This window comes from Ambystoma mexicanum, chromosome 7q (genome assembly GCF_040938575.1).
Source record: "Ambystoma mexicanum isolate Mex_15411 chromosome 7q, UKY_AmexF1_1, whole genome shotgun sequence".
Classification (NCBI taxonomy): domain Eukaryota; kingdom Metazoa; phylum Chordata; class Amphibia; order Caudata; family Ambystomatidae; genus Ambystoma; species Ambystoma mexicanum.
Window position 1 is genome coordinate 667,566,261 of NC_090941.1, and position 12,908 is coordinate 667,579,168.

The following is a 12,908-nucleotide window of genomic DNA, read 5'->3' on the forward strand; positions in this document are numbered from 1 at the left end:
TTTGTATCCCCAAAAAAATCACCTAGCAATTACAGAAGAAATGGTAAAACTCTGCCATACAATATTTGATAGAGGCCTAAATGATAAGTCCTTCTAAATGAATTGTAAATCTATGTTCTTGAAATGGGAGATCTGCTTCATCCAGCACAGCCACAGTCTCCCTGGGCCAGCCTGTAACCCTGAAGATGGCAGTTTGCTCTTTGAAATTTCACACCTTTTAGTTATGCTCCAGACAAGGATGATGAAGTCCCTGCTTTCAGACCCAGTAGGTCTGGAGAAAACTGGGCTTTCGACACCTTCAGCAGGAAATGTTATGACAGGGGCGGGGGTCATTAGATGGGAGATGTGACATCCATGCTGAAGAGAGATTTCCTTTGTGAAGTTTTGACCACAGCCAGAAACCGGGTCTGCCTTGGGCTGACCTTTTCCATGAAGACAAAGTGGCTCCTGAAATGTCACTGGAGTTTTGTAGTTGAAACATTATACGTTGCTTTGGTCAACCCACACAGGTTTTGTTTTGACCTTTTCCTGTGAGCAGTGATCTGTTCCATTTTCTATTTTTTTTAAGCAGTTTTTATTTGCATACATGTGCAGGCCGTTTTTGTTTTCAATGTTTAAAAATCCTGTTTTCCATGTGACAAGGATCTTTGATTTCTCCTTTTGTAAATTAAAATGTTGATTGTCTGTTGGTAATGACAGGTAGGCCCCTTTCCATATGGCTCTTTAACTTTACTTGGAAAAAACAAAAGACAGGCCGTTTGTGTTTAAATGCCTGGCATTCATGTGAAAGGGACGTCTGTTTGGGGGCCTTTAAATGCACCCCACATGTTATCAGCAGGGGGTTAGAAGTTCCATGGTGTCTAGCCTGCCTCCCTAATGGCAGCAGGCAACATTTCTGTTCCATACCATTGTTTTAACAATCTGGTCAGCAATGAATGAAAAGCTTGTTAGGTTATTACTTGCCGCAGAAGTGTGCCCCTCGCCTAGTTTAGGAATGTCAGAAGGACTAAGGGCAGGAGAGCATTTTCTCAAATTAATCTGCCTCTGCTGTTCCTTGGTATGTTTCATAGCAATGCGGCACAATAGAGTTCATTCATCTGCATAAAGAACACCATTTCTTATGCCTGAAACCAATGGGTAAACCAATTGCAAATGCTTGATTGGTTTAGACAAGCATTTTCCTTTCCAGCGCCATTCTGTTTTCTGCAACACAGACTAATAGACAAAAAGTGTAAACATATTAATCCAAAATGACCAGCCAGTGGCCACAGATGGCCTCGTTCAAGGACACCGTCGTTAATGAGGTTTGCTTTTCGAGCTACAGAGAAGGTTTAGCATTTAATGCGCTGGACAGCCTTTGAGACTTACAGAAAGCAGTCTTTTGGGATATTCAAGAGGGCTACAACACTGATGTAACAAATCAGGAGTTCTAATCAACTAGCGCACACAAATGTAAAGATGCCAAAAATGTGTTCTGAAACATACTGCATTAAGCTCGATCAGAATTATCCCAGTAGACCTCGAATGTGAAGGATTCTGCTACTTGGAGTGGACATTTGGTGAAGGAAGGGGGAGGGGGCAGCAGACTAAATTAGCTTTGAGTACATTACGGAGTAATTACTGAGACCGACGTGCAAAGAAGTTAATCCAAAAAAATAAAAACATTTTTAAAAAAGGAATTTATGAATACATATACATAGAAAGCAATCTTGTAGCTTAAAAATTAATTCAGACCATTGCCACTCCAGTGAAGTGCAGTAGCCTAGTTAAGACCTACATCAGCTTTGAAGACCCCCCCCCCCCCACCACTTCAGGAGGGCTGCTGTGCCATCACCCTTACGTCACTGGAAGGGTGTCAGGGAACCAAATTGCAAAAAAGGTCAAACACCTTCCTGCCATAACCAAATCATGTTAACACGGGTAGCCATCCTTGCAGCACATTAAGTGAGGCACTACTGCAGACAGAGGTGGGAATCCAGGTAGCATCCGCTCAGTCACCCAGTAAACAGAGTTGGAGCATAAGCACTGAAGATAAAGCAGACTTTCACATTAAGGTGCAGGTCTCCAACTGAAGGCTGGCGTTCTTCTAAATTCCATTCACAGAACACTTGGATGAGCCAGCACAAGTGTACAACAGAATGAGGAAAGACGGGAAATAAATAAAAAATACACCATGACCGTCAAGAAAAACACATGCATAAAGTTTAATTTAAGTAACCCCACTATACTCACACAAATGGCTTCTCTCCAGTATGCGTCAACATATGTCTAGCAAGGTGGAAATTTCTTGTGAAGCCTTTCCCGCACCCATCATACTCGCAGGTGTAAGGTCTCTGAAAAACAGAAGTACACTGAGATCAATTGAACCACAAAAATAGCTTTCCAAAGACTACAGGAGCAACTAAATGACTACGCATACACTGATTGTGCAGTTCCATGTTTTCATAATCAAGTCACCCCCTGCCACATGCCTGGAATGTCTTCATTCAGAATAAAGAACTTTACCTGGAATCCGGAGCAAAAAAAACGCCTTGGTAAGAGGAAGGCTGTACTGCACCATCATAGCTGCAATCAATTGATCCCAGGGTAGCCGCAAAGTGCAACTTACGTGCTCTTTGCAACTGGTGATGTGCGATGATAAAAACTATTTCCCTAAAGGAAATGATTGTCAAAAACTGCCGCCTCCTAATGTGGTGCATAGGATACAAATGTATGGAAAATTAAGCCAAGAATAAATGCGAAATAACAATCTGAGGTTACACACTCGCCCATAACATTTAAGCAAGCCCATTAAGTATGGGTGTGTAGACTACTTTTGCAACTGAAGATTCAGAATGCCCTTTAATGATGTGTGAATTGCCCAATTGTGCAACTTGTCTAAGGACATAATGGCCCGTTAGAATCGGACACTAGAAGTTCTGCAAGAAGAAAATATTACCATGTTTTAAAATGGTGCACATGTTCACAAGCCAATGGCTTCAATGACTGATGCAGGTCAATGTATTTATTCATTTGTCGATTGTACAAAGCCATAAAGACACATTTGAACCGATGTAAAATCTATTGCCTATGCGCACAATTTGAAAAGCCACATCGAGGGATATGAAAAATTGGCATATTAATTTGGGTCCTATTCTGGGATCTACGTGATCAATGCGCAACAGAAAATATTGTGGCCGATCACATCGAATTACACCAAACCAAAAGCATAAAAATCCAAAATTCATCCAGTAAACAAGAACTTCATTGCGCATGCCCACTCTCCCCATCCATGTATGCAGGTGACATCCCCCCAAAAAACCTCCATAATTTGCCTAGTCCTCCCCCCACTTACCCCGTGTAATGAGCGGCAAAGTGAACGCTGGGCTACTGTTGCTCCTCCAAACTGACAACCCAATAAACCCACGGCTCGGCCTTTATCCGCCCATCCACAGCAACAGAAGATTCAGGTAAGAGGAGGTAGGGGTGGAAAAGAAAATCGTTGCTTGCCACCTAACTTTCAGTTGATGCCCAATTAACAGTAATGGTCAAATCGTAAAAACAAAGCAATGTTCAACCTATACCCTAAGTGACTGACGTCAACCCTTAGGGTTATCTGACGAAACAGGCTGAAACGTTCTTTCTATAGTAAATCTCAAAAATCTAGGCCTATTTGAATTGCGCACTTCAAAAGGCGAATCCACAGATTAAATTTAGTAATAAACCTGCAATCTAGCCAAAAGATTGTTCCAGTCCATCAGGGACCAACATCTTCATGGTCGGTTTACTGGAATCATGGGGCCTTAAGATTATTCACAGGGTACATTCAGAAACCTGAAAGGCTGGTTTAACTGCTGGAGCACGGAGGCACCCCAGTGGGCATAGAGAGCATGTTTATTAACAAATCAGCATCCGTACCACGTAACATGTGAGACCAAGTGTGCTGGGATCATGATTATGTCCTCAAACACCAAATTTGCATTTTCCATGATTTTACAAATTATGGAAATACCATAAATCAATATCCCCATCAGGTCGAGTCATATGCTCAAGCACGTGTCTTGGGTGGAAAGGTGGATTTGTATTTATAGACTTGGTTGGCGCAGGTGTGGCATGCCAGTCTTACATATCCATGTATACAATCCCACCCCACATTTCTAGGCAAGGGACACAGGGAAGTAGTTAGAAAATCGAAAAGTTAAGAATGTAATGACATCTGAACACCATGAATATCAAAACAAAAAAGTATTTATAGTAAATCCTAAAATCTTTACAAAAACATAATTACCTGCATATATGAATCGCACCATTATCAATTCATACAAGCATACAAGACACTATTGCTTTTCGATTTTCTATCAATATTTATCAGGGGAAATGACTATCAATAACCTTTATTTCTATATTCGATGGTCACCTTTACATGTGGGGTTGTGAATACATAGAGACTAAGCCCTGTACATAGACAATGGCCAGCCTGCATTGGCTCCTGAAGGTTGATATTCAAAATTGCTACTTCATCTACCCCCTTCAGAACCCACATGTACACTGTTCTCAAAACACGTGTTCAATGAAAGCTGCACCTAGAATTATTCAGGAACCCTGTGTGTCGCCTGCAATCAGTACTTGTGTACCATGAATACAACCATGTTTGCAGAAATTCACCCGTGCACTGCTTTCAAGCTATTTGCATGTGCACCTTTCAATGCATGTAGGGTTGCACAACTTTTAATGCATAGGTATGGGTTCCAGGCTATATGCATTTGTGTCCTGAAGATCTTCCATTCCAGTAGATAATTGCAAAGAGCCTACCTGTGCATTTAAAGAAATTCAGGAGTTGCACAATTATTAAATTAGAATTCATTCTTTATACTCGGTTGCACCAACATCTGATCTAGGACCATGGCTTTCCCCTGGCTGCATAAATGCATGACATCCTAGGTGATAGCATCCTGTAACACTAACCCATAATGACTACACCAGCAGCTTAAACAACCAACTATATTTCAAATATATAAAACTTTACAAGGGCACCAACATTTTTAAATTTCGTTTTTCAAATACAAAGTCAACCGGGCTTTAAAGGAACATCTCACTTTGTATTCAATGTAAACGGGCAGTACACAGGTCATGCCTTTATTAGCAGCAGTGCTAGTTTCTAAAATTGTATTAACTGCAATAGCCTCATCTTGGATCTCCCAGATTTTACCCCAATTAATCTATGGAGAGTTTTGGGGCTTTTATCAATTTACCTGAAGATAACTTTGCTTTTTGGAGAGCCAGCAGGGGACTTCCTTCAGCAAACACTGTTGAGGTGGCTTTTTTTGGAAATCTCCGCAGACTGGACATCCTTCCATGGCATCAGCTCCCAATCTTGAATTGGTTCCTCAATATTCATCTCCCTATATACAGAATCACTCCTTATTACTCAGTCCCCTCTTGTGCATCAATCTGTTTTAGCCGCTCCACCTCTGCCTTGTGATGGAAGAGTTTTCCCAGCCACATGAACAGAAAGGAGGAAATGAAACTTGAAAGAAAGATACCAATTGTGTTTGTCACAACGATTAAAACATGCAACATTCATGAAATATTTTCAGCTTCAGAGCGTTGTTGCACATAGAGACTCGAGTGATGCATGCTGATCATGTTGGGCGCACAAGAGTGGAAAGTCAAAACACAGCAAGGTGTGCATGTTACATATTCTGGTAAACACTACCTTTATCGCCACACATGTTAATCCGGCGACAATGGTTACAATGCAGCGCTCGATTTAGTGAGAACATTTGGTCCAAGATTTATTTCCAGTTAATATTGGTTTCGTTTGCTAGTGTTAAATTGAAAGGTTTTCCACCAGGTGTTAGCGGCGGTACAGCAGCAAACTGCTCCCTTTTATATGCCATCTATGTGTTTTAGCAGGCGTCTTTTGCCAGACCTAAATTTTAGAACCTTCCCTAGAAGGGTTTCAGAACGGTTTGCTGTGCACATAGAGTCTGGTAACCCTTCACCTGACCCCTTGGGCTGATTTTTACAGTATACTTGGAAGTTTAAAAAACGCAATATTGATGGTATTGCCATTACAGCAGAAAGGTAATCAAGTAGACAAAGGGTTATAAGCAATGGTTGAATTCAACCACAATAGCCATAATTGTGTGTACTAAAGAAAACAAGGCAAAAGAAGGAACAATTGTACCAAAATGAAACGTAATGAACCATTAATTTTGTCGACCTAGACAAGACAGAATCCACCTATTACACAGTAAAGCCCCAGTAAATAGAAACATAACTACATATTAGCTAAAACATTGCACAAAAGAATACTTTGAACTAAATGACAACAGATGAAACATTTAAATGAAAATGAATCTATCCCATATTGAGTTTTGCTTCAATGAGAGTTATCGAGCAAGCAGCAGTGAAAATTATTGCATTAGATCTTCCCCACATGCATCTCATCCAAATGAGATTCCGGGAAAGTATCGAAGCTGCCGGCTGAAAGTCGTTCATACAAAGTATTCAGTTTCAAAGTGGGGACAGAAGAGAAAGATGTTTTAAAGATTCCTCAGCCCCAGGTAGGCCGCAAAAACAACAAACGAGATCGAAAGTGGAGTCTAGACCAAGAGACCACTTCCAGGTGCGCAATTTTGTGTGCATCAGATCCAAACAGAATCTCATATAAAGAGCTCTTGTTTTGTTGCAGGGGAACATAGTGAGATATGGTAAACGAGGAAGTTGGTTATGTCTAAATTTGGCATATTCATTGAACAATATGGTCAAATTTTTCTTGCCAGGATGGGGCGCCACTTAAGATCCTCAGTTTGTAGGTTGATTAAGGTTAGCAAGCACTGCATACGTGCATCAAAGCGAGCAATCGAGACAGGTAAAGACTGTTAGCATGATAGAAAAGTCTTCATAAAGAGGCGAAGTTGGATAAGACACCAATTGAATTTTGAGGCCAACAAGTGGAACCCCAGTTCGTCTTAAGATGGCATTGGGTAGATAATTTGGAAGTCCAAGCACAGACTTCCAAATTTTATTCAGCAATGGTCCAATCTCAGCTAAGCAGAGATCTAAATCAAGAGATCACTGCCTCCACCTTCATTAAGTAAAAGTCCATCAACGGTACCAGTGAGAATTTACAGTGTTTGCGAAATATCAATTGCATTTGCACTATTAGGCGATTAACCTTGGCGGATAAGGATGCCTGGCATTTAGTCAAAGAGTTCTAGAGGTTGTATGCAAGTCATATTGAGACGAAGATTGATGGAGCATTTGAAGGGACAACGTTTTTTTTTTAGATGAAAAGATAAGAATGTTAGATTGAAAAATGTATGGACAAGTTTTTTTGTGTACAATAAGAGAAGAGATTGCGCTTGTTCTGTAATCCAGAGTGGGTGCAGTCGAAAAGAACATCGTTCGCTAACGCAAGCCAATGAAGGCGCAGGTCTACTAGTCGAATTGGAAATACAGAAGTGGTATTCCTGATGCGATCGATGTCAGCCAGGGATAGATTGAACAAGACAGCTGCCAAGTTTCAGCCTTGCTTCACACCGATGTCAGTCGGGATAACATCTGTCAGCAGTCCTGCAGCGTTTGGAATTTATGGTGCAAATGAAATAAGAGCAACGATAAAAAGGTGCAAACCCATAGGCCAACATTGTTGTCTGTAGGCACCCTCCAATGACGCTGTCAAATGCTGATGAGAGGTCGAGGGATGCCATGAAGATTGGGCCATTGATGGTTTGATGGAACGAGGTAATGAGATGGGAAAGGATGGTTGCATTGAGTTGGGTTCCCATAGCTTTTCTAAAGCCAACCTGTACTTTAATATAGTATTCGACACCATGAAAGTTTCCAATTCATTGTGAAGGAGTAATGCAAAAACCTTGACAGCAGCATCGATTAGGGCGATCGGCCTAAAGCTATTAGGATCGTTAATTGCACCTTTTTATGAAGAGGAATGATAACTGAATTGAGCCATGAGCTATGAATGTTCATGGAGTGAAATAGGTTGTGAAAAATTTGCAAAAAGAAGGTTGCCCAAAAAAGCGGGTCGTCTATTATTGCACATGGAGGCAGGCCATCTGGGTCGGAAGTTTCGGAATTTGTGTATGGCCCATAAGATGTCTTGTAAGGACCATAGACAGAAGACGGAATATGAGGAAGGTATCCACTTCAAATGGGATATAAAATGGGGTTAAAGAATATTTGGTTTTGAAAAATGTTTGCCAAGTCAAGCCATCAATTGCAGACTCCAAGGAAAGAAAGGGCGCTCCTGTGGGCTTCCGCAAAATTACCCAGATGTCTTTTGTGTTTCGTTTGCACAAGTGGCGCACCTCTTTTTTTAAGCTCCGTTTTGCGCCTGGCGAAGGACATAGGATACTTGGGCAGGGTCAAGTGCTTTTAGTCTAAGGTCACGATTTGACACAAGGCGAGCTATAAGGGGAGAATGGGTGAAAGTTAATCATTTTCAAATTCCGCTCAAATAACTTCTCCATCAATAACAGAGAGTCCGGAATCAGAATCGTGACACATCACGATTTACTAGGAATGCCAAGTTCCTGCAGAGACTAGGATTCCAGTGGATAGAAAGTAAATGTCTGTCTATTTGAACCAGCGAGGTGGCATAGATTTAAAGCCTGGTGGCTTATAAGGAAGAGTGGTGGACAGTATCCTAAGGTCACCCAACAGAGGATTAATAGTAAGCACTGGGTGGATAAGACCAGAGAGCCTCCTCGAAACTACAATGTAGTCAATAGAAGAGCACGCTGCCCCACTTGGCCAGGTGATACAAGTAGAGGATGAGGCTGGGAGAAGAGGATGGAGGTCCCACTCCTTCAAGAATTGGACCCAGGAACGACCCCTGGCAGTAGATGGAGTACAATGGGAAGATAAGTGGGCCCTCAAAAGGGGGAGCACGTCAACGAGGAGGGTGGCGCTGAAGTCGCCACCAATGATAATCCCGCAATCATGGTTGACTGATGTAGCAGAGAAGGCAGTGTTGAAGGCAGAGATGGCCAGATCTAGAGGTATCGTTTGGGGATTCCAATATAAGGAGAGGATTCTTACAAATGAAACCCTCCAAATGGACAGCAACAATCAGACAAAGGTCTGAAGAGTGAGATTTGACACCGAATTTCAGCTTGTTAATCATTATCGCCAACCCTCCTGAAGGTCTTCCCGTTAAGGCGCGTTTTGCCATATGGAAAAAAGATGAGAAGCCAGAGAGTTGGAAATCAAAGGAACACATGGTTTCTTGTATGAGCATAATGGAAGGGGAGTGCGATGGCAAGAAGGATTTGTGCCATAAAATGAGGTTTTTAGGCCACAACAATTCCATGAAAGACAAAAGTGATTATGAATTAGGGTCCGTTGCAGCCCCCTGAGCTGCAGATTTAATAGCAAGGGGTTCCAGCCATGCTAGGCCTTTTAAGGCATTAGCAAAGGTGGCTAGATGCGTTAGTTTTGGAGTGGGAACCACCATTATTGGTTACAATCGATTCTTGTTTGGTAGGGGGGGTGTAATAAAATCCAGGAATTACCAAGCGTCATCCATGGAATAGAAACCCTGCATCTCCAGACCGAGTAAATTTAGGTCAGAGTTAGGATCCCAAAGGAGCTTGGCAATTATGTGCGATTGTACTGCAAAGCATCACATTATTATTGCTGATTTGAAAGCTTAATCCATTCAACGTGTTGAGACAAGGTTGCATAATGAGGGAATTTTATAAAACGCGTTCATCAAATATGATCGATTGATTCCAAAATTAGCATTTAGTTGGGGGTGGGGGGAGGGTCGCTGGACCAACCTAAAATAATTTGCAGTTCCCTCGGGATTTCTATAGAGGAAAGATACTTTTCATGGGCATACTGCAAGGCTGATTGATCAGTAATACAAACGCATTAGATTGAGTATGTGGCAGAACTATGGCAGACACAAATGACAACGTTTGCTGTGCCCGAGTGGCAGGATAAGGGGTTTTGATGAGAGCCAGGAACACTCTGGTGTTTACGGATTGCATGGCAGCAACCTGATCAGGATTAGGCCCAACTAAGGGCCGAGTTCAGGCTACTGGAGGAACAGCATCGTGGGAAGATGGCAGCGTTTTGTTAGAGCCAAACTAAACATTGTGCGTAGTAATTGAAACTATTGCTGGTTCCCGGGAAGAAGTTAGACAATTGCGATTGAATAAGAGGTATTGGAGTATCACATTCTCGAGCAAGTGAGGGTGCCAGAGACACTTGGCATGCCTCTGAGTTGTTAACCAACCTTAGGGGAGAGATTGCAGATTTAATAATACCCTTAACGGAGGTTGGGCATGAAAAGGGCCCTTCCTTTGCTTTTATTTGGAGGACTATTTTACTCTCATCATTAAGCTGATTGAGGTCCAAAACTTGCTCTTCAAGGGAGATAACACAAAGTTTTCTAATGTTGGAAGTATGGCCTTTGACTTTAGAGACAAGACATTTGTTATTGTTAGTGTTTTTAGAACAAAGTCTTTATTGCTCTGATGTGATTATTTCGCTTTGCGTGAAATAAAGTGTTGTGTAGTGTGGGTTTCATCTTGGGGGAGGGAATTCTCTGCAGCAGATTCATTAGTTTGCAAAGTGTTTGGTTGTTGATCATGTATGTCAGTTAGAGCCGAAGGACTATCAGGAGACTCTATAGAACGAGTAAAAGGGGCACCAGTTGTAGCAACCTCTTGGTGGGGAACCAAATTAGCCCTAAAGATAATTTGTTCCATTTGCAGGCGTCTAGCATGCTGCAGTTTGGCAAATGCCATTAAACAGATATTAGGATGTTCTGGCAGCAGGTTTGAAAAATGATTTGGACCTTGAACTATATGTGCAAACCATTTAGGCTGTACATTTATCAGCAATAGGTCGTCATGTGTTCGAGTAAATGTAGCGCATGAAGATTTAGCTTTGTCATGATGCCAAAGAAGGTTTTGAACTGCCAGGAGAGATCACAACAATTGGCATGTAATTGGTGGCAGGCTTCTTGTGCCAATATGTAGCCTTCCATTTTGCTCAGTTTGGCATTACAGTGAGTGCGTTTTAGTTCTTTAAGGGTAACATGGGGGTGACATGGGTGAACTCATGAACCTTACCGAGTAAGTTAAGAATGCGAGTCAGGACAGAAGTGCTGAAACGCTTGTTCAATTGTATTGTCAGCATTTTCTTCATGAGCAGAAGAGGTTGAAAGAAATCTAACAGGATGAGAAATCGGAGACGACGGGGAACTAGCCGTCATGGGAGCTGGGAGAGAAGCGTTCGATAAGGAAACTAAGAAGGAACACCGGGGAGTGAAGTGGAGAGTGTGTCTTCACGGTGTTTATGTTTTTGATACTCGAGTTCAAGGACCATTAAAAAGATGGACCCGTTTGTCAAGTTCTGCCATACCAAGGGGCGCTAGCAGAGAGGTATCAGACACAAGAGCAAAAAAGCCTTCTGGCATGTCTGCAAATGATATGTCAGATTTCTGGGGATCTGAAGATGGTAGGGATAAGCAGGAATCGGGTTCGTTTACGTCTTTGAGTGAGAATACTGAGAAGACAAATCCACCACCCTCAAACATCAGGGGCCAGCGAAGTCGGGGCTACCCCAGAAGCAAGAGCTTGAGAAGAAAAGCCAGGCAGTGAAACAACTTGCATAACAGGGGTTTGGGTGAAGGAGTGAGCGCTTTCCTAATGGAGGCGCAGTTAAGAGTTTCCAAGAGGGCACAGGGCGCAAGTTTGGCAGGCGGTTCCCTAAGCCGTTTGCCACTTCTAAGGATTATGTCCATGTTAAAGATACAAGCAACAGGTGAGTAAATATAAGAGGCCCACTGCAGGAAGGATATCCGTTAATTGACAAGCAGATAAACTACAAAACACCAAGCACCCTGAACCGTGTAAATCAGCTAAAGATATGGCAAAGCTACTACAGGAGGCAAAAAAAGCTGCAATAGATACTCTTTTGGCTATTTTAGTCGGCTATTTTGATGCAAAGGCATTGGCAAAATACATGCAATACCAACTAAGCTAGGCTGAGCCGGAAATGCAAAGGAAAACAGCTGATTGCAACTCTGGGTCAGCTTGGTGGACAGAAGACTTCACACAGATGCAAGGTTAAGTATTAACTAAAGAAAACCCACGAAACCGGTAGTTAATAGCAGGCGTCAGCGAGGTTACACAACTAACAAGAGTTACACAATTCAAATGCCAATGATAGCAACAGCGTTTATGTTTAGAAAGATAAACGGGAGCAACTGTAAAGTGGCTTGGATATCGAATGCGTTTTACCTGGAAGAATGCAATGGTAGAAGTAAGGTAGCTAAAGCTCACAGAACAAGTACATAGAATGCTGAAATATGAACTATACAGAATAAACGCTCTCAGGCAATCAGGCTCTTCTGCTCGGGGGCGTGCGACCAGTGCCTTTTGAAGCCGAGGCACGTAGCAGGGGGCGTGGCCTTGTGTAAAGGTCCAAAATGACGAGCTGCAAAATGTATCCAGAAGTTGTAGAGTGAGCGCCAGGCTATTAGGCACTTCCTTGGCACTTGCGCGCGATTTGCTGGCCCCCAGATATTTGAAGGTGCAGTATTGGTAGTTATAATCACCTTCTGCCACGCCATCCGGCTTTGCAAAAAAGCTGAGCATCGGCACCAAGAACTTAGCAAACTGCTGGAATTAAGATTCTAAAGCATTGATCCCAAACACAGCTGGAAGCCTTGCACCAGCATCTTCCGCAAATGAAAGTGAAGCTCAGTCTTGGAGCAGAAGAACTCTTCAGTGCACCTTTCTTCTAATCCAGTGGAGACAACTGGATACCTTTTTAGAAGGTATTTTTGTAACTAGTCATCTACCAGTACTCAATGGTGAAGCGGAACCTCGGACAGCGCACTGCATCCTTGTGTCTCAGCATGGACATTACCTCTGCTGGTGAGTCAT

The 12,908-nt window shown here is 42.4% G+C and overlaps 1 protein-coding gene across 1 annotated transcript in view; it reads right to left on the reverse strand.

Moving 5' to 3' along the window:
• The window catches only part of GTF3A (general transcription factor IIIA), a 152,452-nt gene that overhangs the window by 114,466 nt on the left and 25,078 nt on the right, over positions 1-12,908 (reverse strand). The window contains exon 2 of the mRNA XM_069639704.1: positions 2,233-2,333. Coding sequence (XP_069495805.1) covers positions 2,233-2,333 — 101 coding nt within the window. The remainder of the gene's footprint in view (positions 1-2,232; positions 2,334-12,908) is intronic.